Raw genomic sequence first — 27,163 nt, 5'->3', positions numbered from 1 at the left:
GTTCCACTCACGCCAAGTCTGTTGGCAGTGGCAGTTGTAGGGCCAGGGGCGGTTGTAGGACCCGGAGCAGCCGGACATGGAACAACCGTGGCCGCCTCCGGGACCTTGGAGCCTCCCTCGGGCCGAGGGTGAGGCTGAGGAAGAGAATGACTTGGACGTGTTCCCCAGTTCTCCCCGCTGCCCGCAGCTGCCGGGCGGCAGCGCCCAGGTGAGAGGGGGCCTGCGTTCTGCGGAGGGATAGAGTAGTGCTGTCGCCAAACCCCTGGAATGCCGCGTCTCCCAGACCCTCTTCTACGCCTTTTTCTACGCCCACCTCACTGCCGGGGGCCGGGGACCTGGGACCTGGGACCTGACGCCTGATGCCATCCCACCCCTTTTATGGCATCTTCGGAGGGGAGACGGGGTGGCCATATATTACCAACCTCCACCTCCACGCACACGTTTTGTTTCGCCTTGGCTGATTCCTATTCACCCTTGGAATACCTTCCTCCATCTCCCCTTCCTGACAGCACCCAGATTTGGGGCGGCTCATGCTGTAACATTGACCCTTTGTCCTCTTGTGAGAGGTTTTCCCCAAGCACTTTATTCTGTTAAAGGCTCTAGCGTACTTGTGCACAGTTGATAGGAACAGTGAATGATTGTAGTTCAGCATCACACTGAGTCCTGACAAAGATTTCACATGCGATTTTCACCGATGTTGACAACTGAGTAAATTCTTTAAACCTCGCTTTTGACGCTGGCGTACACCTCTCCCATTCGCGTGACCATCTTTGCCTTACTGTTTTGTTTTTTAGTTTTGCTTCACGTCATTCTCCAGTGAAAATATATACGCATATACTTGTCTTTTCCTTCAGACTTCTCTTAGGTTCCTGGTATTGTGTTTTCAATCCAGCATTCCTGCCTTCCTGCCATTGAAACGTATCCAAATGTGATATACTATTAAAGATTTTTCAGGGACCTATCTTAGGGGATACTTACATACTCGCATCACCTTGTCCTGTTTTTTTCTCCGAATCCGTGTTTTGGAAGTATATTTCAGGATCACAGACTAAACACTAATATATTCAATGGATCATAAGTGTCTGCCGCCTTCTTGCAAAATGGGGTTCCCAAGAGTGTAACAGATTTAATAGTAGTTTTCCTCTCAACTTATTTTGCTAGATGTTAATGAGGATGAGTTAAATTGCTTGCCAGTAAGCGTGACATTATCAATCTTATGCCCAGCTAACAGGGTTAGTTGGCTTCACACAGAGAAAAATGCTGTTTCATAACCACTGTCTGTACTTTGGCCAGCTAGTCACTGGGGTACTACAAGACATTTTTTAGGAGGACAGAATGAGAGTTGATGGGTCCATCATTAGTCACCCACTAATTTTGGATCACTAGTGTCATCTTTATATACAAAATGTATTATAAGCACATGATGTGCTAGGGAGGAAAGAAGAGTGAACAGCAGGTGCCATTGTCAATTTTGAAGGCATATGAAGAGAAAAAAGGGTGTCAAGAATTTCAGTGCATTGTGATTGAATTACAGACGTAATCTAGAGAAATATCTGTATGTTAATTTCTTACTTGTGCACTTCTAAATTTGTTTAGCTGAAAGAGATTTTAGAAGTGAGTAAGCTTATCTCTCTCATTAAAAGTGATTTCCCTGAGGCCATATAACTAGTTAGTGGCCAGGTTAAAACTAGAACCCACTTATGACTCCTAGTCCAGTATATTTTCCCACGTACTGCACTGCCCACCGTGTGAAGTACTGTAAAACTTTGTCTGAAACTACCTTTAAATGGTATTAAAATTTGCAAAGTGGGCCAGGTGCAGTGGCTTACCCCTGTAATCCCGCACTTTGGGTGGCCGAGGCGGGTGGATCACCTGAAGTGGGGAGTTCGAGACCAGCCTGGCCAACATGGAGAAACCCCGTCTCTACCAAAAATACAAAATCAGCCTGGTGTGGTGGCGCATGCCTGTGATCCCAGCTACTCGGGAGGCTGAGGCAGGCGAATTGTTGGAGGCGAAGGTTGCAGTGAGCCAAGATCACACCATTGCACTCCAGTCTGGGCAACAAGAGCGAAACTCTTGTCTCAAAAAAAAAAATTTTTTTTTGCAAACTGATTATTAATTCTAAGTTCATGTGTTTATTACAAACTTACTTCAATTGGTCTTGCTGGCTTTAAGACTTAAATTTTTGGATTGGAATATTTGGAAAAAATAAAACGTTTAATTGATTAACATTTTATAATACTAAAAAACAGCTTTGGCTTAATTTTATCAAATAAGGGGGATCTAGACTTCTTAACGTAGTATGTGATATGTAGTTCTTAGACCCAATTAATGTAAAGGCAGATCATGTTTAATGTCCCTCTAAAACTTCTGTATGGTCATGGATTAGAGTGTGACCTAATATTTTATTTAATATCTGAATACATGTTGGATAGTTTGCCCAAATGGCCAAATGTTGTCTGAGTAGTTTGTGGAGAATTAAGACATAAATTATTTTTAGAATTGTTTGATTTGAGAAAAGAATATTTGCTCCCAAATAATTTGAAAATGCAAGATAATTTCTATTTATCCATATTACCATATTACTTTTCTTGATATACTGTCTTTTTTTTTTTTTTTTTTTTTTGAGATGGTGTCTTGCTGTGTTGCCCAGGCTGGAGTGCAATGGCACGATATTGGCTCACCACAGCCTCCGCCTCCCAGGCCCATGTGATTCTCCTGCCTCAGCCTCCTGAGTAGCTGGGATTACAGGTGCCCACCACCGTGCCCAGCTAATTTTTTTTTGAGACGGAGTCTCGCTGTGTCACCCAGGCTGGAGTCCAGTGGTGCAATCTCGGCTCACTGCAACCTCTGCCATCCTGGGTTCACGCCATTCTCCTGCCTTAGCCTCCCAAGTAGCTGGAACTACAGGCGCCCACCACCATGCCTGGCTAATTTTTTGTATTTTTAGTAGAGATGAGGTTTCACCATGTTAGCCAGGATGGTCTCGATCTCCTCCTCGTGATCCACCCGCCTCGGCCTCCTAAAGTGCTGGGATTACAGGTGTAAGCCACCGCTCCTGGCCATGCCCAGCTAATTTTTAAAATATTTTTAGTAGAGACAGGGTTTCGCCATGTTGGCCAGGCTGGTTTCGAACTCCTGACCTCAGGTAATCCGCCCACCTCAGCCTCCCAAAGTGCTGGAATTACAGGCATGAGCTGCTGAACCCAGCCAAAAGAAGTTTTATATACAAAAGTTCTTACATCTTTTCTTACAAAATAAGTTTTATAGCTTAATTTTTCTCCTTTTCCTGGCCCTGTTTTAAGCATAGCTAGTTTACAGTTATTCTTGATCCTATTCTAAGATAACAAAAAGTAAAAATAAATATTTTATTTGGTTACTTAGGGACATGGTTTATAGTACCTGGGCTCCAAACCTGCTGAATGAGTAAATAAAACATCTGAATAGCAACAGTGTCCACATTTGTCCCAGTACAAACCTGAGTTTGCCTGAAGACTCAGCTAAGAGGTAGGGTCCTTGGTTACTACTTGCCTCAGAATTGTTTACCACCACCAGTCAGTAAACAAATAAGCATGATATTGTATGAAAAACACCACAATAGAAATATGCATAACTTGGGTCGGGAGAGACTGGGTCAGAAAAAGTTTAGGGCATGCCAGAATCTGGATGAAGATAGGAGTTTCTGTAGGAGTTACCTCAAAGAAAGAGGATTGCCAAATTGAAGTGAGAGACAAGGGTGGGAAAGGGAAGAATAAGCAAACAAGTAGAAGAGCAATGGGAACTGAGTCTAAAGAGGTAATGGGAAATGACATCACGAAGGGCTTTGCCACAGGGTATGTACTTTATCCCAAAGCTAAGAATGAAAAAAAAAAGATCAGATTCATTTTTTGGAAAGATCACTCCAGTCTAGTGGAGTGGAGAATGGGTTGGGATAAGAGTCTGCATTTGTATAATTCACATGTGAAATTATAAGGGCTTGAATAGTGATGCAGATATGGGAACAGATTGGAGAGAAATTATTCTGAAGTTGATCTACATTTGACTAAGTCATAAAGAATGTGCCTTCAGCTTTTGTTTTATAGAGCCAAGGAATATAGGGTATTGAATGTTTATCACAGTACTTTACATGTAGTAATTAAGTAAATAAAAGTAATTACTACTGCTTTGGAGTAGTACCGTCAGCAGGGTAGACCACTGTTACTTTTAAGAAATGTAACTTTGCGGCCAGGCGCAGTGGCTCATGCCTGTAATCCCAGCACTTTGGGAGGCCAAGGTGGGTAGATCACAAGGTCAAGAGATCGAGACCATCCTGGCCAACATGGTGAAACCCTGTCTCTACTAAAAATAACAAAAACTAGCTGGGCGTGGTGGCACATGCCTGTAGTCCCAGGTACTTGGGAGGCTAAGGCAGGAAAATCACGTAAACCCCAGAGGCAGAGGTTGCAGTGAACTGAGATCGCACCTTTGCACTGTAGCCTGGTGACAGAGCGAGACTCCGTCACAAAATATATATATGCTTTGCCTATTTTGATTAGGAATAAATTAAAGGTTATCTGTCTGATATAATCAGTTATAAATAGAAATATCCAGTAAGAACTTCTCAAATCACCAAGGATTGGAAAAATACAGATAGAAAATAGAAACCAAGAAACGATTACTTCTAGATAAAAGGAGGTTTTTTTGTAGTGAAGAATTTGGAGAACAAAATTATAAAGGCCTGGTTGTCAGCATGTTGAGTATTGAGGTGATGAACTAGATTTAAGCTTTGTTCTCATTATTCTGCTTGTTCAGGATTATGAAGACTATTAATTAAGTGTTTGTTAAGCACTAGCTTTATGCAAGACACTGTGATAGTTGCCAGGCTTTTTGTTGCTGTTAGTTGTCAGGGGATAGGCATAAATTAACAAAGAAGTTTAGAAGTTAGTTGATGAGACAAGGACTAAGATATAAAAACATGACTGCAGACCTAGAACACAGGATATACTATATACCAAACTATTGTACAGAAATCCTTTGAATTAAGAAAAATTGAACTGTGCTGCACAAACATCCATTGCTTTCTTCATTTCGTACAAATATTGTTTTTATCCAGATGTATAGCCATGGAATTGAATTGGCTTGCCAAAAGCAGAAAGAGTTTGTGAAGAGCTCTGTGGCGTGCAAATGGAATCTTGCTGAAGCTCAACAGAAACTTGGTAGCTTAGCACTGCATAATTCTGAGTCCTTGGATCAGGAGCATGCCAAAGCACAAATAGCAGTATCAGAACTGAGGCAACGGGAAGAAGAATGGCGACAGAAAGAAGAAGCTCTAGTGCAAAGAGAGAAGATGTGTCTGTGGAGCATGGATGCCATTAGCAAGGATGTTTTTAATAAGGTATGACCTTTTACTAGGCCATAATGAAAGAAGAAAAACAAGTGTTTGTACAAACCAGTTGTGCGTATTTGGTAGCAAAGCAGCAGAATCACATAAACAGTGTTCAATTTTGACAGTTTATGAAAGGTGCTTGAAAAGTTTATGAAAGTCAAACAGTCTCAAAGCTCTTGCTGTAGAGCCGCAGACTCCAGGCAGTTAAGTGACCAGTCTGAAATACATATTTATATAAATGTACTGCTGAACAAATATTACATATATTAAAAAACATTCACAAAAATTTGTTATAAGGATGGGAAAATATATCAGTTATGAAATATTTTCCTCCACATCTCATATTTTGTACCCCCTACATTGATTATCACTACTTTAGAGTTCCTTTAATGCAACCACCTTGTTTTTATAAATGAAGAAACTAAGTGGAAACGTAAGTAGAGTGACTTGATAACTTAGTGGTGGGTTAAATGTGAGAAATTCCTGACTGTGGGATTGAGAGATAAGATAAAGAGAAGTGCTGAATATCCTTTATTAAGTGCCTTTAGGAATGAAGGCTTAAACTTTTAAAATCTCATGTTTTTCAAATTTCAGGGTTTTATACCTCAGTTTTCCATTTGAAAACTAGAGTTTTTAGAGATTGATTTTCAAATGCATGAAAAGGGGAGAAAAGGCAAAACTTCATGAACTAGTATTTTAAATGTGGAATAAAATGATACTTATTGAAAAATAGGCCAGGCTTAGTTGTCCACGCCTGTAATCCCAGCACTTTGGGAGGCCAAGGCAGGTAGATCACTTAAGTCCAGGAGTTCAAAACCAGTTTGGGTGACATGATGAAACCATGTGTCTATAAAAAATACAAAAATTAGCTGAATATGATGGCATGTGCCTGTATTGCCCTAGTCCCAGCTACTTCGGAGGCTGAGGCTTGAGGATTACTTGAACCCAGGAGGTAGAGGTTGCAGTGAGCCGAGATCGTGCCACTACACTCCAGCCTGGACAACAGTGAGACCCATCTCAAACTTGTTAATTGTCCTCTTGGCATCTGCTTTCACCCACTCTCATGAACTTTTTTAATTGCCTTTCCCTGGACCAGCTCTAGTTCTGCTACAGCAGTCAGTAACACACACAGATAAGTGTATATTGCCACTAGGCCTATCAGTACTTTAACAGTGAGTCATATCTTTCTCGACTTTCTCTGTGCCTGTACTAATTTCTATATACTTTTTCTCTCCCTCCACAATGGGATCATTCTTTATCTGAGTCATTTGCTATATCTGTATATATTGTTTTAAGGGTTGCATCTTGTGTTATTTTCTGTTCTGCCTTTACATCCCAAAACTATTTAAAATAATTTTTTTCTTCCAAAAGGAATATTCAAAGTAATATTTCTTGTTTTGTAAAGTTAATATCTCTTCTTTAACACAGTGGTGACAAAGAAAATATTTTCATTTTGTCTCTGCTTTTAATTATTTCTTTAAACTTAGGTTCTAAGACAGCCTACATTTATCTCACAAATTAATTGGGACTATCTTTATGTTCCAGTCATTTTTTCAAAATCCTACACTGGTTTTTTCTGGGAGCTTGAGACTTGAGAGGACTGGTCTAGATCTGCACTATCCAATTTGATAGCCACTAGCCACATGTGCTATTGAGTGCTTGAAATGTGGCTAGTCCGAATTGAGATGTGCTGTAAGTGTAAAATACACACCAGATTCCAATGACTTAGTGCCAAAAAAAGTAAAATATTAATAATTGTTTTGTATTGCTTACATGTTGAAATGATAATAGGTTGGATATGTTAAGATAATTTATTAATGTCATCCGTTTCTTTTTGCTTTTTAATATGGCTAATAGAAAACTTTAAATTACATTTGTGACTTGGAGTGTATTTCTATTGGACAGTGCTGGTCTAGATGGCAGACTGCATGAAGAAAAAATCTTTTATTTTGAGATATGTAAACTTTTGAGTGCTTCCTGATTATAAACTGGCAGTGATCTAGTTTGCAATTTTTATTTTTGGCAGTGATGATAACAGGGTGTAAATATGATCACAGAATGTTCTAAGAAACTTCTGCCAGTTTTTCTAGCTAGATACAAACTTTATTCTTGGTATATTTTATGACTTATTTAACTGAAAATAAGTACTTCCTTAATAGAAATTTGTACTTGACTTTAAAAATCAAACTGTTTGGTCTCTTCTAAGAAGTTTATTAGAAATGCAACAAAGGGCCAGGCACAGTGGCTTATGCCTATAATCCCAGCACGTTGGAAGGCCAAGGTGAAGGGATTGCTTGAACCCAGGAGTTCAAGACCAGCCTGGGCAACATAGCAAGACCTCGTCTCTACAAAAAATTTAAAAATTAGCTGGGTATGGTGGCTCACACCTGTAGTCCCAGCTACTCTGGAGGCTAAGGTGGGAGGATCACTTGACCCCAAGAGGTTGAGGCTGCAGTGAGCTATGATTGTGCCACTGTACTCCAGCCTGGGTGACAGAGCAAGACCCCATCTCAAAAAAAAAAAAGACACGCAACAACAACGGTCTGTTTCTGGTTTATGTCTTACTAAAGAATTTACAGTAAATATCATTTATTCTCTATGTGCTTTGAATTTCTGAGTTTATTTCCAGCAAGAACTTGAAAGATTAGGCAAGAGTTGCGAATATTTATAGGAATTAAATAATGCACAAGTAAACTATGCATGTAAAATATAAAGGATGTTTCTATACCTGCTTTTAATTGGGAAATTCAGCTTACCAAAAAGGTTAATTCAGTTGTTTTTCTGTATGATTTCTAAGATGAACCTATATCCACACATATATCGTATGTATTTTTTTGTGAGACGGAGTCTTGTTCTGTCGCTCGGGCTGGAGTGCGGTGGCATGATCTCAGCTCACTACAGCCTCTGCCTCTTGGGTTCACACAAGATTCTCCTGCCTCAGCCTCCAGAGTAGCTGGGATTACAGGCATCTGCCACCACGCCCAGCTATTTTTTGTATTTTTAGTAGAGACGGGGTTTCACTATGTTGGCCAGGCTGGTCTTGAACTCCTGACCTCGTGATCCACCTGCCTCGGCCTCCCAAAGTGCTGGGATTACAGGAGTGAGCCACCACGCCCGGCCTCATACATCATTTTAAACAAAATTAATAAGACTCCCATACAAGAAAATTTTAATTTTTAAAAATAGTTTAACAGATGAATTTAATCATGTAATATCAGTATGATACTATACCACATATATTGTCTATAGGAAGAATTGCTAGGTATTCAGTATCTGAGAAAGAAGATTCAATTAGAATTTAAAATCTGATTTAAATTTCTAAAATTTTTTCTTAGAGTTTTATTAATCAAGATAAAAGAAAAGACACAGAAGATGAAGATAAATCAGAATCATTTATGCAAAAATATGAGCAAAAAATCAGACATTTTGGTAAGTCTACTACTTGGATTTCCTTCTTTGTAATGTTTGGTATCATATGTACATGTGCAAAAAATGGATTTATAAAAAGAGAGCCAAAAAGAAAAGTGGCAAACTCCAATTTTGTAGCTTCTTCTGGCACAGCTGTATAGATCTTGTTTTATAATTTTTTTTTTTGGTTATAAATAAAATTAATTGGCAGAGCAAACCAAATGGTAAAGAGAAGCAAAAGTATTATTATATAGTGTACTACCTTTAAGACAACTTTATGTATTCCATAGCCTCTTTCCATTTCCCAACTAGTCTTTGCTTTTTTCTTTTTTCTCTTTGCTTCCTTGGAATCTGATTATCTTATGGTTAAAAGATTATTCATTTTTTTTCAGGTTTTGGATATGATGCTGTATAATTCAGGCAGATCCTTGAACTGTTACTCAGATAAATATAGTAATAGAAATGTATATATAAAGAACTGAAAAATAGGTTTTTTCTATTGGGGAAAAAGGGTCAGAGGGGGGGTTGATACAAGTGAAGGCTTTCCAGAGGAGCCAGCATCTGAGCTTGATTTCGAGGAACAGACAGGAGTTTTTCATATATAAGGGAGGCAAGCCAACAGCAACAGCATGAGACGGGCAGTTAGGAAACAGCATGGTGTGTTCTGAGAATTATAGGCAGCATGATACCGCTGGCATGAAAATGCTGGGAAGTGTTAGGAGTTAAGGTTTAAAACTTTTTTTTTTTTTTAAATTCCGAGTAGTATGTTAATTTAGTAAACATGGTTTTTATTTGTAATGTGTTCATGAACTTTTTAAATGGCATTTTGAAATCTTTTTCCTATTGGTGTTTACCTAAAGTTTTTTGAATTTCGTTTATGCTTCAGTTATGTCAATACAATAAATATTACTTTAAATTTTTTCCCTTCTTTTTATGTAATTTATTCATAAAATATTCACTTTGCTCATACTTTTCATTTTAAAGAAAGAAAAAAGACTATTTAAGTAAAAAATAGTACCCAAAGAAATAAAGACAAAATTTTTCTACATATAATCAATGTGGTATTATTTATAATAGAAAAAAATGAATACACAGGCCTCCCTTGGACAGATAGTAAAATCTTAAAATGAGCAGAGCCTTGAGTCATAAGGATAGAAGGCAAAAAATTTGCACATGAATCTTAGTTGTGATATGTGAATTGCCACTCCCGCCTACAGTCCTTGCTTTCTAGACCCATGTTTTTCTGCTGAAGGAAAAATAGTACCATATACTGATTGCTCTTTCAGAGCATGTACTGCATCTGGTGAAACAACATTCCTCAAGGTGTTTTCACCCAGCTGGCACTCTGCAAGTTGGTTGCTTTGAAGCCATGAGAAACCTAGTAAATGAGAAGCAGTTCTTTCACTTTTGCTGTAAGCTGAATGCCTTGTTCAGAAGCAATTTTGTGTAGGAAAATATCCAAATATCACACAGTGTTGTAACCCATCTGGCACTATGTATCTTAAGTATTTTATAAAACCTGCTTCTGGGTAGTGATGTTCGTGATGAGAACAGTGAATTTCATGAACTCTACAGTCTTCATTTCTTTTGCTGTAAAATGAGTTTCTGGGTCAAAAAATAGTGTGGTATGGTGAATAATTCATTTAGTAAGACTACAGATGTATTACTGATTAGAAGCATGGCAAGGAGGGAGGGCACTTCCACATCTAGAGTGGGCTCGTTCAAGTGAGGAATTACCAATCCCTCTCAGATGAAGTGGGACCAGGGTAATCCACCTGCTACTTGATGGCTGTCTGATCTCTGCAGTGCATTGTGCTGTATTGAGATTTTGGTGTTTTTCGCTACTAGTAAATTAGGTGTTCAGTGGCTAAACTGGATTAGGATACTAGAACATCCTTGAGGGGAAAGTCTACACTGTCGAATCTATGCATAATCACAAACCTATGCCACCATGACCCCTGAATTTATGAAACTATTGTGCAGATAATGAGATAGTTGAGGAAAAAAACTGACTTAACATCCACAGGTGATTAATAAGCAATCATTTTGCCGTTATGTGTTGTGAACTTCCGATATACTATCTTGTAATAAATATCAGAGCCTTGCTGTTTTCACACCCAGCCAGACCAATAGCCATTCCCAGAGTCACATTGTGCCTGTTTCTGACTGAAAATGCATATTGACTTTAACTTCAGAGGAGATATATTACTTGCCACAGCACATTGGATCCCCAGGAATGTTGCAAAGGTAGTAGGCTCTCAAAATTTTCATGTGTTTTATTTCCCACTCTGGAATAGATATATCTTAACAAGGGACCTGGAATACCTGCAATTTCCACTTTACCAGGTTGCATCAGTGGAGAGTGGACCAACTTGTAGTCATGGGGAATGATGAGATAATAATCCCTGTGGACTGGATTATGGCACAGAGTTGATAGAGGTGTGACACAAGACAGTGAAAATTTGTGGCTATGCCTGCTTGATGGAAGATTTCTGATGTATGCTTATTGTGATGAAAGAAGAAAGCTTACCAAAATGATGACTATATTGGTATACTCCTTTATTTTGTTTTTTTGTTGTTGTTTAACTTTTGTTTTAAATTCAGGGGTACATGTACAGGATGTGCAGGTTTGTTACATAGGTAAGCGTGTGTCTTGGGGATTTGTTATACGGATTATTACATCACCCAGGTATTAAGCCTAGTATCCATTAATTATTTTTCCTGATCCTCCCACCCTCTGCCCTTCGGTAAACTCCAGTGTGCATTGTTCTCCTGTATGTGTGCATGTATTCTCATCATTTAGCTCCCACTTGTAGATGAGAACATGCGGTATTTGGTTTTCTGTTCCTTTGTTAGTTTGCTTAGGATAATGGCTTCTGGTATACTCTTCTAAACACATCTGCAATAGGAGATGTAATTAAAGCTTCCAGTTGGAGGCTTTCTGGACTTGGATTGCATTCCGGACTCTTGGATGACATGGGCCTGGTGTGTGTGGGGGCTGTATGGGGCTATAGGGGCTTTACACCCGTGCTTCTCTGTGGTCTTATTTGTACTTATATTCTTCAGAGTTTTTCCTAACTTTTCCCTTATACAATTTGTTGACTACCTTTCTTGTGCTGCTTTTACCTTTACAATTAGGTGGAATTTACCACCTAATGGTAAATGGTACAATATATCATGGAATATTATAAAGTATTGAAATCTGACTTTTTCCTCTACATTTAGTTTAATTTAGTTAATTCACATTTTATAAATATAAAATATTAATTTAAAAACAAAGGCTTTTATCTCTTGAATTTCACAACCGTTCTGTTCAAAGTTATATGCATGTTTGACATCACTGGCTTTATGATCATCAGAGCTGCTTTTTGAGTCATCTAATTTTCAGAGCACATCATCTTCACTTTCAGCCAAAGTTAGCTGTGATTCAGCTTTTTTAAATCTGTGTAGGATGTTGTCACTGGAAATTTTACCAAGAGCTATAAAAATTTGTTCAAATACTATGATAGAATTTTTTTTGTTTGTTCTGACTATGAATATTTACAACCTCTTCAATGTAATTGTTTATTGCTTTTAAAAAACATATCAATATCTTATTTTTGAAAAACATTTAATATAAAGCACTCTTACATATGAAGTGAAATGAATAGAAAATGTATATGATTTTAATTTTTTTTTTTTTTTTTTGAGACGAAATCTCGCTCTTGTCCCCCAGGCTGGAGTGCAATGGTGTGATCTCAGCTCACTGCAACCTCTGCCTCCCGGGTTCAAGTGTTCCTCCTGCCTCAGCCTCCCGAGTAGCTGGGATTACAGGTGCCTGCTACCACGCCTGGCTAATTTTTGTATTTTTAGTAGAGATGGGGTTTCACCATGTTGGCCAGGCTGGTCTTGAACTCCTGACCTCAGATGATCTGCCCGCCTCGGCCTCTCAAAGTGCTGGGATTACAGGCGTGAGCCACCACGCCGAGCCTTAATTTTGGTTTTTTAAAAAGTCATTCAAAAATATGCCTGGAAGGAAATACATCAAAATGTTAACAGTAATCTCTTGTGGTAGAATTACAGATAACTTTTATTTTCTGGATTTTAAAAATTCTTCACAATAAATAAACTTTATTTTTATAATCTGAAAAAAAATTTTTCAAAGAGTTTATCCTAAGAATCAAAATGGCTTAACGTTAGAAAACTCATTAATGTGATTCATTATATTAACGGATCATAGTAGTATAACCACAGGACTTGGTGGTCAATTTGATGTGGGAGAAATGGAAATGTCAGAGGAATTTCTAGAATGCTTGATTTGGTAACATGGAGCCTAGGAAACATTGTAGGATGGCAGAGAGACAAGTATGGGTTTGGTTTCAAGTAAGATGGGTTTACATGCAGGCATATCAGTAGAAATGCATATGGTGGTAGGTGATTGGAAATAGAGGAGATCTGGAGTTTAGGAATATGGGAAATGATCATACAGCTTTCCTCAAGTAATTCACAAACTAGCTGGGAGATTTTTAGTACACAGAGAAATTAAAATGAATTAGTGTAGTTTTGTTAAAATGTATCATTCTAAGCCTGGCATAGTGGTCCTGCCTGTAATCCCAGCACTTTGAGAAACTGAGACTGGAGGATCACTTGAGCCCAGGGATTCAAGACCAGCCTGGGCAACACAGTGAAACCTCATCTCTACAAAAAAAAAAAAAAAAAACTTGTCAGGTGTGGTGGCTTATACCTGTAGTCCCAGCTACTGCAGAGACTGAGGTGGGAGGATCTCTTGAGCCCAGGAGGTTGAGGCTGCAATGAGTTGTGATTGCACCAGTGTGCTCTAGCCTAGACAACAGAGGAATAACCTGTCTCTCAAGTTAAATAAATAAATTAATTAATAATAATAATAATAATTCTGTAAGTATAATGAAAGAGGAAAAGGAAATCAGTAATAAGGAAGGACGTGTATTTCAGGACCATTTTAGGAATCAGGTAGCATACTGAAGGTTGATGATGGATTGAGATTTAGACGTTCACTAGGGAAATATATAGGTTAAAGCATATGATTAAAATATCTAAACTTGTCAAAGTGAGGTTTTCCAAGCATTCAGAGAAATTGTTTGGCTAGTTTAAATGACTGTATTATCCTTAACCAAAGGATTAGCTAAGTAAACATTTTGAATGGGTGTTTATCATTTATCGAGTATTTACTATGTCTGAGGCACTGTTCTAAGTGCTTTATGTGAATTAATAACATTTAATTGTCATGAAAATCCTGAGTTAGGTACTATTTTTGGCCCTATTTTACAGATGAGGAAATGGAGGCATATAAAGGGACCTGCAGTAGTAAAATGGTGAAGCCAGTATTTGAACCTGGGCCGTTTAGCTCTAGTCTGTCTTCTCAGCCACTGTCTTAAATTGTTACTCTCCATTTGTATACAAGTTTGTTTACAAATTCCAAAATAATATCAGTAATTTGAGGTATATGTTGTTCCACTGAGTTGTTGATTCTCTTTATGTGTTTATTTTTTGAAACAGAGTCTTTTTCTGTCACCCAGGCTGGATTATAGTCACAAGATCATAGCAACTGCAGCCTCAATTTCCTAAGCTCAAGCAATCCTCCTGCCCCAGCCTTCCAAGTAGTTGGGACTACAGGTGCACTCCGCCACGCCTGGCTAATTATCTCATTTTGTGTGGAGACAAGGTCTCATTTTGTTGCCTAGACTGACCTAAAACTCCTGTGCTCAGGTGATTCTCCTGCCTCGGCCTCCCAAAGTGCTGGGATTACAGGTGTGAGCTACTGCGCCCCACCTGTCTTTATTTTGTTCATAAAATTCCACACTCTTTCCACAAAGGTCTGTATCGACTACCTGTAACTGAACTTCTCAATTTCATACTAATTCAACATGCATTTTTGAAATCAAGTGATAGTATTTCTCAGATTAAAAAAAAAATGTATTTTCAATGTCAAGTGTTAATTCGTCTCAGTTATTAAATAGGTAGTTAAAAAATATTAACATTTGGCGGGGAGTGGTGGCTCATGCCTGTAATCCCAGCACTTTGGGAGGCCGAGGTGGGTGGATCACGAAGTTAGGAGTTCGAGACCAGCCTGACCAACATGGTGAAACCCTGTCTCTACTAAAAATACAAAAATTAACTGGGCGTGGTGACACACGCCTGTAATCCCAGCTTCCAGGAGGCTGAGGCAGGAGAATTGCTTGAACCCAGGAGGCAGAGGTTGCAGTGAGCTGAGATCGTGTTGCTGTACTCCAGCCTGGGCAACAGAGCGAGACTCCGTTTCAACAAAAAGAAAAAAAATTAATATTTAAAGAAACCCTTCCCCATGGCCCCAAGTGTCAGGAACCCTTTCATGTTATCCTTCCTGCAAAATAAACCAGAATGGATAAGGCTTTTGGTATTTCAGCAAGTCACAATGCTGCCATGAAGAAGTAAACAAAAGGAGCAATGCTTTATTGTCCATGGTAGATAGAGTTGAAAATATTACCTCTCCAGAAGTGTAAGAAAGCTAAGGCAAAACTGCTTCATAGAATTTACTTTATGGGTTCAAGTATAAGAAATAAGGATTGTGCTTTCTTTAAATCTGAGTCCCAGGAATCATTAGGCTTTTTTAAGAGATAGGGTCTTGCTCTGTCACCCAGGCTGAAGTGCAGTGATGAGGTCATAGCTCACTGCAGCCTCCACCATCTGGGCTCAAGGTGTCCTCTCACATCAGCCTCCCAAATAGTGGGGATTACACCACGCCTAGCAATATTCTTATACTTTAAGAAGTAGTTTTAAGTAACTTCCATAATCGTTCTGTTTCTCAGAACTTCAAATGACCTAATCATTATGTCCAAAGCGTTGGGGAAATAACTTTATAAAGCTTAGAATACTCTATGAGAAAATGCTACAGTCTTTATCCTTTTTTTTAATCCTTTTAAGAGATGGGGTCTCACTGTATTGCCCAAGCTGGAGCACAGTGGTTCCATCATACCTTCTGCAGCCTCTAGCTCCTAGGCTCCCAAGTGATCCTGCCCCCTCAGACTCCCAGGTATCTGGGACTGCAGGTGCACACTACCATGCCCAGCTAATTTTTAAGCTTTTTCTGTAGAGACAGGGTCTTACTATGTTGCTGAGGTTGGCCTGCAACTCCTGGACTCCACCATTCCTCTGGCCTCAGCCTCCAAAAGTGCTGAGATTACAAGCATGTGCCACCATGCCTAGCTTATCTCCTTTGAGACAGAGTCTCTCGCTCTGTCGTCCAGGCTGGAGTGCTGTGGTGCAATCTCGGCTCACTGCAACCTCCGCCTCCTGGGTTCAAGCGATTCTTGTGCCTCAGCCTTCCAAGTAGCTGGGATTTACCTGCCACCATGTCCAACTAATTTTTATATTTTTAGTAGAGACAGGGTTTTACCATGTTGGCCAAGCTGGTCTCGAACTCCTGACCTCAGTTGATCCGCCCGCCTTGGCCTCCCAAAGTGCCGGGATTGCAGGCATGAGCCACCGTGCCTGGCCCTACCCCTTTTTTTTAAGTGAGGAAAAAATGAATCATTTATTTTTGACTGACTGACATTGTTGCTGTGTATTCTCAGTAGGACATTTGTCTTCAGTTTTGTTCTTTCTTGTGTACTGATGTGGAATTAAATATATAGGAGTTCATTTTGTGCCTACAGGAAAAGTTTACTGCTAAACTCTTGAGTCAGCTAGCTCTACAAAATTTCCATGAATATCCTGACTTCTTTGCATAAGTCTAAGGAATCTAAACCTAACATTGCTATATTGAATTTATTCAGTTAGCCAGGCACAGTGGCTCATGCCTGTAATCCCAGCACTTTGGGAGGCCTAGCCAGGAGAATCTCTTGAGGCCAAGAGTTCAAGACCAGCCTGAGCAACATAATAAGACTCTCATCTTTATGGAGAAAAAAAGAAAAGAAAAAAATCTATTCAGTTATGACTGACTGGACAACATTAAAAAGTCAACACTTTGCTGGTTCTGTGATTTCTTGGTGGTATTGACTTTGACCAAATTTCCTGCTAATTTAGATAAAGGTGTAGATATAACTTAAATAGTATTTGGATTTCTTTGAAACCTTGAAACAATATGACAACCATTTTCAAATATGCTTAACTAATTTTTAAAAGACTTCGTTTATAACAGACATCATGGGTAAATGGCTTACATAACTAACTCTCAATTTGCCCAAGACTGTGGGCATTCGTGGATGCAGGACTTTTTAATATTGAACTGGCCACTCTGGCCTGATTAATTATCTGAAATAAAACTTTCTGTGAATTTTAGGAGCTATTTCCAGTCTACTGAGTATTGCTTTAAAGAGTATTGTCCCTCACTTGCTCTTTTACCATAATCTGTTGCTCTGGTAATATGAATTGTCTTTAAAGAGAATCATTTAAAAATACCATTGAGAGATTAATGAATTAAGAATGGTTGGTATTTCTTCCCTTATGGAAAGAAAGAAAATATTTGACACTTATGGTTCAGTTCTTTTTTTTACAGGTATGTTGAGTCGATGGGATGATAGCCAGAGATTTTTGTCTGACCATCCATACCTTGTATGTGAAGAAACTGCTAAATATCTTATTTTATGGTGTTTTCACCTGGAAGCTGAGAAGGTATTATTATGTGAACCTTGAGTTTCTGGGAACCTTAGTGGAAATCTGATTTCATACTTTATTGATGTTTTGTTTTGTTTTCTACATTAAGTCCTTTAAAAGAAAGCAGGAAGGTCATTAGATAGAATTACCATTTTTTGCTTTCAGATCTACTTGAGTTTAATGTGGGATTTTGTTGTTGTTGTTGTTTCAGTTAGCATACAGAAACTTTCCCACTATGCTTTCTCTGCCACTCCACCCCCATCTCCCTTGTTTTCATATTACCATAATCCTTTTCAAACTAATTTGAAAGTCGTATTTTAAAAATCCAGACGGTAATCATGGTATTAAATCAAGTTCAGAGCATGGTCTTCCTTTAGTTATTCTGGTCCACATGCAAATAATAAAAAAAAAACTAAGATATACTCTTTATATGTTTGTAAAGTATTTGACTTATAACTTGAGAGTAAAATCAAAAGTATTCTAAAAATTCAAAATTTGAATCAGTATGCCAATTAAATATATTTATATATTTGTTTCTTATATCATTTAAATCTTTTTCAGAAAGGGGCTTTAATGGAACAAATAGCACATCAAGCTGTTGTAATGCAGTTTATTATGGAAATGGCCAAAAACTGTAATGTGGATCCAAGAGGGTGTTTTCGTTTATTTTTCCAGAAAGCCAAAGTAAGTAGTTATTTGATATTGATAAATGGGAAGATTTGGTCCCAGCTGAGACTTCTTTGTTCTATTCATATCAATAGAAGGCATCCAAGCAGGATGCCACAGGCTAAATTCTGTAGATTTTCTTGTGAAAAGAAAATTTATATTACTAATTTCTTGCTAATTTAAACTTAAAAGAGCTATATAAGAGGCTGTACTACAGCATGTATATGAAATTGAGACCCATTTAAATGAATGTGTGTATTCGGGAAACTTTTGTTCCATCATTAATTCATTCAGTAAATATTGAGTGCCTAATGCAAAGCACAGCTGTTTCAGATGCTCAGGATGCATTATTGAGCAAAATAGATACAGGATTCTTCATGTGTAGAACTCAACAGTTTAATGAGAAATCAGACTTTTATAAAGAAAAAATAGGAAGCAACCTAAAAATTCAGCAATTAAGGGAATAGTTAAAAATACCTATGGTACATAGAATATTATGCACCCTTTAAAATTATATTTATGGAACTTTTGTAATGAGCTGAAGAAATGCTTATGCTATGAATTCACAGGAAGCAGTACATACTAGATGATGTTGGCCATGTTGAAGAAAAATAGATGTCTAGAAAGATTAAGTACCTTTCACACTCACAAGATTTGCAGTAATTTAAAAGCTGCCCAAGAAGTAGAGCAATAAGAATTTGCGTTCACTGCTAGTGGAAGTATAAATTGGAACAACCACTTTAAAAAATTTCCTAGTAAAGTTGAACAAGTGCCTGCCTTAACACCCAGAAATTCTCCTAGGTGTATGCACCCTAGAGAGTAGATTCTCAAGGTGTGGTCCAGGAACCCCGAGGGGCTTCAAGACCTTTTCAGGAGGTTCTCTGTTGAAACTATTTTCATAATAATACCAAGATGTTATTTTTAATTTTCATTTTCATTCTCTCAGTAGTGTACAATAGAGATTAATGCGGAAGTACAAATATGAGAATCTAGCCATCTTCTGTAAAGTCAGACATTAGATTTAGAAAAATTGAAGGAAAAAGCATCTCCTCACTAAATTTTTTTGTTTTGGAAAACAAATTTTTTTAAATAAAAATGTTATTAATGGTAGTGTAATGAGTTTGTCATTGTTATTTTTAGTTAATGTTTTTAAAATTCCTCAGTTTTCATTTCTAACAGTAAATACTGACAGATACAACTCACATAAACAGAAGCTCTTTAGGGTCCTCAATAATTTTCAAGACTGTAAAGAGAACTGCTGCACTAGAGAAACTCTTACACATATGTACTAGATTGCCATAATGTTTATAGTAGATTGTAATAGCAAAAAGCCTGGGAACAATGAATAAATTGTGGTATAGGTTGAGTATTCCTAATCCAAAATCCAAAACTTTTTGAGCATCGACATGACACTCAAAGGAAATACTCACAGATTTTGTGTTTCCAATTTAGAGATGTTCACTGGTAAGTATAATGCAGATATTCCCAGATCTGAAAAAATTCACAATCTGAAAAACTTCTGGTGCCAAGCATTTCAGATATTCAACCTGTATATTCATTCTATAAAATACTAGCCAACATCAGCATGGATGGAAAAACAAGAGAGTGAATCAAACAAACCACAGAGTGATGTATCTGTTTAGATAGATACTAAATGGATATATCTAGTATCAATGTTCATAATTTGTTTTTTTTTATAAAGTATTTTTTTAGTGACAAGCAGAACAAAATAATATATTGTTGAAGGATACATGTATAAGCAGTAAAACTAAAAAGCAAAGGAATAATTAAGAAGACAAAAGTTACAATAATGATAACCTCAGGGAGGGAGGGGGAATGCTCTTGGGAATTGGTTTCTAGGATACTAGTAATGATCTATTTTCTAATTTCTATGGGTAAATAGTGGGGGAATAAACTGTGCATATATCTTTTACATGCTCTTCTGCACACAGGATATATTTGAACATATACAATTAGAAGTTAAAAGGAAATATACCAAAAGTTTAACTTTGGTTATACTTGTGTGATGAAATTATAAATAATTTCCATTTTCTTTTTCATGTACTACAATGAACATTTCCTATTATAAACATAAAATTATATTTTTATATTAAAAAAAAAACTGTCAATGTGGCAGTAGTCCTAACTTAAATACCCTAAACTCTTCTGAAATGCAACCAAAATATGAAATTTTCCTGAAACAGTTGAACTTTAATAGCAAATGCTTGACTTGATATTTTAGCTAGGCTGCTTCTGGTGACTAGTCTAAACTTTTGTTTGTTTTTAGAGATAAGGTCCTGCTCTGTCACTCAGGCTAGAGTGCAGTGGTGCAATCATTCCTCACTGCAGCCTTGAACTCCTGGGCTCAAGCAATCCTCCTGCCTCAGATTCCCAGGTAGCTGGGACTACAGGCACATGCCACCATCCCCAGCTAATTTTTTGTGGAGACACAGTCTCACTGTGTTGCCCAGGCTGGTCTCGAACTTCTGAGCTCAAGCTGTCCTCCTGCCTTAACCCACCAAAATGCTGGGATTACAGGCATGAGCCACCACACCTGGTCTCTTCTAAATTTTTACTTGACACTTAAAAGTAGTAAAAAACATACTTTCCTTTTTATCTTACATTAATGGATGTGTTTAAACTGGTGTTTAATAAAATAATGGAACGTGGCCAAATCATATATATTGTTTGACATTTACTTTAACAAAGTAAAACGGAAAGGCACTGGTCTTCAATCTTAACATTGTATGCTTAATAATACTTTTTTTTAAATTATGAAATAATCACTTTCATGGTATGCTTACTTTGTTCCAGGGACTATTCTAAGCACTTTACATGGATTAACTCGTTAAATCCATATAACATTTTATGAGGATTACTATTGCTATCTTATGGGTGAAGAAATTGGCATAAAGAAATTAAGCAAGTGGCCCACAAATTACTTAATAATACAAAATCTCTCATCACTCTATATCTAAATCCCTAAACCTTAGGCATGCGGTGAGGCCAGCAATTGTGCCTCTTAATTTTCAGAAAGAATCCTTATGGATATGACATACTCTGTGTCCACACAAGTTCTTATAAAGTGAGGTGCTAAAATGTAATTAAGGAAATTCTTCCTAAATTTACAAGAAGATAGGATGGCAGCACAGAACATTCTCTGCATTATTTCAATAGAAGCTGATGGTAATAACTAATCCACAGGTTTTAACCTGATTACGCAACCTAAAATGCATTTGACAAGATCTCTTCCACTACTTGAACTTAAAGCCTGCATTCTATTGGTAGGATAAATCTCTGTATCATTTCTCTATATTCAGAGGAAACATAAACAGAGGCAGCTGCCAAAAGGGAGTTGCCTAAGAGTTCCACTCCCTCGACCTAAGTTATCATACTTTTTCTTTCCATAATATTGAAAAGAAGGTATTTGCTTAACTAGAATAAGAAGATAGTTCCCTAATGATGTTGACTATTCTATTTGGTTTTCGTAGCTCTTTTAAGTAGGGAATATAGAGTTAGAAAATTACTAGGAACAGGTAATAGTGCCCCCTTATTAATTGTTGGAGAATTAAAAGGTTTTAAGAATATCCCTTGATTGTTTGGTAGTAGGAAGAAGATAGAATGAATTTGACAGATTAAATGACTATTTTGGATCCTGTTAAGGATCCAGATAAATCAAGGAAAATACAGAGAAAGCCTTCTTTTCTTTTAGTTGTGTGCATATGCAGAGGGAGGGGTTGTTTTTTATTAGCTTATTTTGCTGAAGCAGAAGGAAATGGAGCAAACCAATTATTAATGTTCCTATAAATCAGGTAGTTTTCACAAATGTGACAGGGATCGTGGTGGTTTCTATATTTAGACTATTCACCTTGTCATTACTTCCTCCACTTCACACCTGTTATATGCTTTCTGGAATTTACTATATCTAGAAATCTTGAAGAACACAGTCTTTGTTTTTTTTTGTTTTTTCTAGGCAGAGGAAGAAGGTTATTTTGAAGCATTCAAAAATGAACTTGAAGCTTTCAAGTCAAGAGTAAGACTTTATTCTCAATCACAAAGTTTTCAACCTATGACAGTTCAGAATCATGTTCCCCATTCTGGTGTTGGATCTATAGGTTTATTAGAATCCTTACCACAGGTAAGTTGGAAAAGTAAATATTTATTTTATAAGCATATTAGTTCGCATAATTTTTGTTATTTTGCCCCACTCTTTTTTTTTTTTAATATGTGCTACCATTTTAAATATTCCTGCCTCAGAAGATAACTGTTGAATCTTACTTCATGCCATGTTTTGGTGCTGAATCTCACCTCTGAAGTATTTAGAGATACCAGATTTCCTCTCCTTTTAATGTAGTAGTGATTAGTTATACCTAACCATTCTTAAGAACAAATCTTAGCTATTGATCATCTCAATCATAAACTCTTCAAGATGGCTCCCTCAGGAGCTTCCTTAAAACATCTCATCCTGAGTTAGAACTATGCCATTTTGAATTTTTTAGGATGATTAGCTTCAAAGTGGACATGCATGTGGAACCAGTGTGATCTGTTGCTTAAGTTTATTTAGTATTTTCTTGTTAAATGTCGGGTCTACCAGATATAACATTTTTAGAACAGATTAATGTAGCTGATAATATTGTATCTGGTAATATTGGCCAACTGTTTGAGCCTCTTTGAAGTCTTCAGTGGTTTGATCAAGATAAAACCATGTCGGCCGGGCGCAGTGGCTCGCGCCTGTAATCCCAGCACTTTGGAAGGCTTAGACGGGCAGATCATGAGGTCAGGAGATCGAGACCATCCTGGCTAACAAGGTGAAACCCCATCTCTACTAAAAAAAAAAAAAATACAAAAAAATTAGCCGGGCATGGTGGCAGGCGCCTGTAGTCCCAGCTACTAGGGAGGCTGAGGCAGAAGAATGGCGTGAACCTGGGAGGCGGAGCTTGGAGTGAGCCGAGATCGCGCCACTGCACTCCACCCTGGGTGACAGAGGGAGACTCCGTCTCAAAAAAAAAAAAAGATAAAACCATGTCATATAGGCAGCATGAAAAAATTTACATCAAAAAGGAGACGTGATCAGACCACTGGTTTGCCTGATGCTAGTTAAGATTACAAGTTTAAGTTATTATTAGATAATTCCTACCCTTTTGATTTTACTAGTAGCACTTTAATAGAGCCCAGTCATCTCTCATTTCCAGGCTCCAAGATTTTAAGACCAGCTTTAGCCAGTTTAATCTGTTGTCTACATTGTGAGAAGGAAAGTCTTATTCAAAAGACAACGTGAGGAGAGTCCTATATTTAGTTTTAAACCTCATAAAGTGCTAAAAATTGGGATTTTCAATGGCTTGACCTTATGTCACTGTAATTTCACCATTCCAATTACATGTATGTCCTTTAAGGAAAGCGATTGATCATAGTTACCCCCAATCAAAAATATTATTCTCAGGAGTCTCTGAGCCTTCTCTGGCTCTAGTGGCTGCCTGAAAAAAAAAAAAAAAAAGTCTCAAGGATGGAAATAATTAATGTTTGATTTTTAAATAATTAGTAATGTTCCCTCTTAGTTAGACATGTAAAGAATATTCCCTTATTCCCTCTACAGATTCCTACAGATTATCTCTTAATTTTATTTAAATTCAGTGATGATTTTTCTCTTCAGTTCCTAAGAAATAGCCCATAGGGAAGTAGTTTTTCCAGGGGAATTCTGTGACCAAGTCACTGTGAAATCCAATATATAAACCTCCTGCAATTAAAATGTCACATAATGCATGGGAAGGAGAAAAGAGACTTTAGAAGGATATAACTGATTCTAAACATAAGAGGGAAAGGTACACATTATAGTATCTTAAGCCTATATTATCAAGAAGTTGCCTCTGGTTTGAGAGAAGTAAGTCCTTGTTATTAGATAGCAACTGATATCAGGTGCTAGGCATCCCTTATAGTCATGGGGGGACTAGAATTATACAATTCTGACACTTTTGTATTGCTGATATTATCAGGGTTATTCAGATTTAATTAAGCTGGGCTAATCTCCTCATGGTGGGAGACCAATTCCTTATGGTAAGTAATTTGACATCCTGGTGTAGTCCTTCTGAAGGATACAAGGGCTGGATAAAATTTCAGTTAGATGCTTGCTACATGTGCAGAAAGGATTATCGACTAGTTGAGGGAAGTAAAATGAGAGGCCACCTGAAGAACCAAATCATCAGTTTAGAGGTTTGGAAGAAAAATCTTACCATAATAATAACATCCCATTTTTATATCAGTTTATATGTTGCAAAGCACTTTCACACATATTATTTAATCTTCTCAAACACCCTGTGATTCATTTTCATTCATTTTTATAGATGAGTAAACTGAAATTCATAGAACTTAAGTAATTTGCCTGAAGTCAACACAATAAGTGATGAATCTAATATTCTACTTTTGGATTTCTATTATACTTCACTGCTTATTCACCTGTACCACAGACTGTGAATCATATGTGTTGAGAGTGTTACTAGATGAAAATATGGGACAGTCAATGAAATTTAAGTATAGGTTAGGTTGGGTATACCGATTCCTTCTTATTTTTTAAAGTCTCTGTATGATAGTATCTTGCAGTTCTTAGGAAGATGGGTGGATGAGTTTTGGAGAATCTGCTCAGCCAATTCTTTTATTCAAAGTTGTGCCATGGAAAACTGGAGCCCAGTCTTAATAGAGTAATTGTAAGCTCTGTTCCAGAGAATTAGGCTTGGATTGTCAGAAAAAGGTCTTAAAGCTGTTTTTTTGGAGAATGAGACAATGTAACAATAATATTGGTCATTTTTGATAAAGCTTAAGTGTGGGTAACCATTTAGCTTTTCATTTCTTTTTTTTTTTAATAATTGACAGCAATCGTGTGAAATAAGCCAAATACCATTCATTATCCTTAGTTTTGAGAGGTCTAATCCAAGGCCTCTTGGATATAGATATAATAACAGTTACTTTAGGTTTACCCTATAGGCTAGCTTTTAATTTTACTAAATTGTGAATTTTGTTCTCCTTGAGGCTTGCTTTACTAAATAGAGGCAGGATTAAAACTGAAGCCCAGTGTGAGTGTCCCAGACCTCAGTCAGTTGTCCCTGCTACTTCCTTCATAAAGACCTGATTGGGAATAATCCAAACTCCAGCTAGCTTTTTGACTTTTAGAATAAAGGAATCTCACAAAGTGTTGTACTTTCTTGGGAGGATCTTTAGAAAACCCTGCCTCCCAACCTCCTATTGGATGGTGAGGTTTAAGACCTCTATCCTGTTTGACTACTGTCCTCATTGGTGTTTATTAAATAAAATAAATATAAGTAAAACTAGTAATACAAGTGGTAAAAGTCTTAAGTAACTAGCAGATATTCGGAACAATTGAGTAGACAAAATTGAATTGGGGAAGAATTTTCTAAAGTTCTGGGTCTTAAGGGCTATACCCTTATTCATGGTGCTTTAATAATGGTTTTATTTTTGCATTTATTGCATTTATTGAGTAAGATTTTGTGTTTTCTATTCCCAGTTTTTGAAATCGACAAACATAACATTTATGAGTTTATGCTTGTTTAAAAAATCCCGTTGTTTTATTCTCAGTTTAAAAAATAAGGGTATAAATACCTCTCAAAAGTGTACAGATTTCTCACTGAGTTTCTTTTAACCTTTGGGAAACCACAGTAGACCCTGAAGATATCCATAATTTTTACCCAGTAAATTTTTTTCTTTATTCAGATGATTTGCAGTTTTAGTATTTACTGTTGTAATTAGATGGTAATCTTAAAAATGCATTGTTAACTTCAAACCATATTTAAATTATCAGTAGCTATGTATATATAATCACATGGAAGTTGTAGCCTTGCCTCGTATGATTAAATGGAGAAGAAATGTGGTATTTGTTAACATTTCTGTTTTTTACATGTATCATTCTTTTATCTCATCTCGTAGGTGATAGCATCCTATTTTTTTCTTTATTTTCTTGGGATTCAGCCCAAGTCTGTCTCCAAAGTCCATCTTCTTTCCTACTACTCTACTACACTGCAGAGAAATAGGACTGTGAAACTGAATATATATGTATGTACTGTCATAAAACTGGTTATAATGCGTTCTTTTTCTCCCCCCAATCTACCTTTTCTTTTTCCCCAGAATCCAGATTATCTTCAGTATTCTATCAATACAGCTCTCTGCAGCTTAAACTCGGTGGTACATAAAGAAGATGATGAACCCAAAATGATGGACACTGTATAATTTGGTTAAGACTGCTGAGGCCAAGTGCTATTTTGTTAAAAGAAAGGAAGAACTTGGCTATTTTCTTGACACTTTTATGGGTGCTGCACTTTATTTTTGTTCGGTTTTTGATGGGAGGGAAAGAGTACTGAAATGTTTTGTAAATTTTTTTTAATGTGCTGCTAGGTTTTTTGTTTTGTTTTGTTCTGAAGAGAGGAGTGGTACCATATGTTGCAGGAAGTCAAACTGGACTTTTTGTGGCTACTAAATTTGCCTTTAATCTTATTGTTCTCAATTTTGGAATCAAGTATGAAAACCTGCACAAATGCAATGTTTACAAGAACTGGTTGATTCTGGGAGGCATCTGCTACAGTCTCTTTTTATATGGATATGTACATGTCCTATTCTACAAAAATGATTAAAGATAAAAACGTACTTGTATCCCACTGCTACTTTAGCTGTCAAATCTGGTGTTTCATCACATTAAAAGCAATAAATCAGTAGTTGGTAATGTACTTTACTAAATAAGTTGGGGGGGTACAATTTTTAAAAGTCTTAACTCTTAAATACTTGACTTTCGGCACCATCAGTTAAATCCTTGACTATAATACAAATTTGATATAGACATTACATTTACCCTCAAATGATTCTCAAAACTATATTCCTTAGAATTTGATTTTACCCTGCTGACTTTAAGAGTTATAGTAATATCAAACATGATGAGCTAATATAGATTTTCTTTTTAAATAAGAATAACTTCAAGCTCACTCTTTCTTAACATAGTCTGGGATCTCTCAGGGAGTAAGTTTTAAAAGAATACTAATGGCTTGTAAGAACAAATAGGAATAATAATCTGATTTTTAAATTTGTGGTTATTGTTTCACTCTCATGTAGCCTTTTAATTTTTTTTTGGTTTATTTTTTG

General features: G+C 37.1%; 1 protein-coding gene across 1 annotated transcript; it reads left to right on the top strand.

The window, feature by feature from the left end:
* Window positions 1-5: 5 nt before the first annotated feature.
* CDC37L1 (cell division cycle 37 like 1, HSP90 cochaperone) lies at window positions 6-26,689 on the top strand (the record flags this gene model as incomplete). The annotated part of the gene is given in 7 exon segments (NM_001132310.1): window positions 6-208; window positions 5,093-5,374; window positions 8,701-8,794; window positions 17,265-17,380; window positions 17,924-18,046; window positions 22,002-22,166; window positions 26,159-26,689. Coding segments are annotated over 7 exon segments (1,014 nt in total). The 3' UTR covers window positions 26,261-26,689.
* Between the last annotated feature and the right edge of the window lie 474 nt (window positions 26,690-27,163).

Source organism: Pongo abelii, chromosome 13, assembly GCF_028885655.2.
Source record: "Pongo abelii isolate AG06213 chromosome 13, NHGRI_mPonAbe1-v2.0_pri, whole genome shotgun sequence".
Taxonomy (NCBI): domain Eukaryota; kingdom Metazoa; phylum Chordata; class Mammalia; order Primates; family Hominidae; genus Pongo; species Pongo abelii.
Note: the sequence above shows the minus strand (reverse complement) of the source record. Positions and strands in the feature narration are given on the sequence as shown.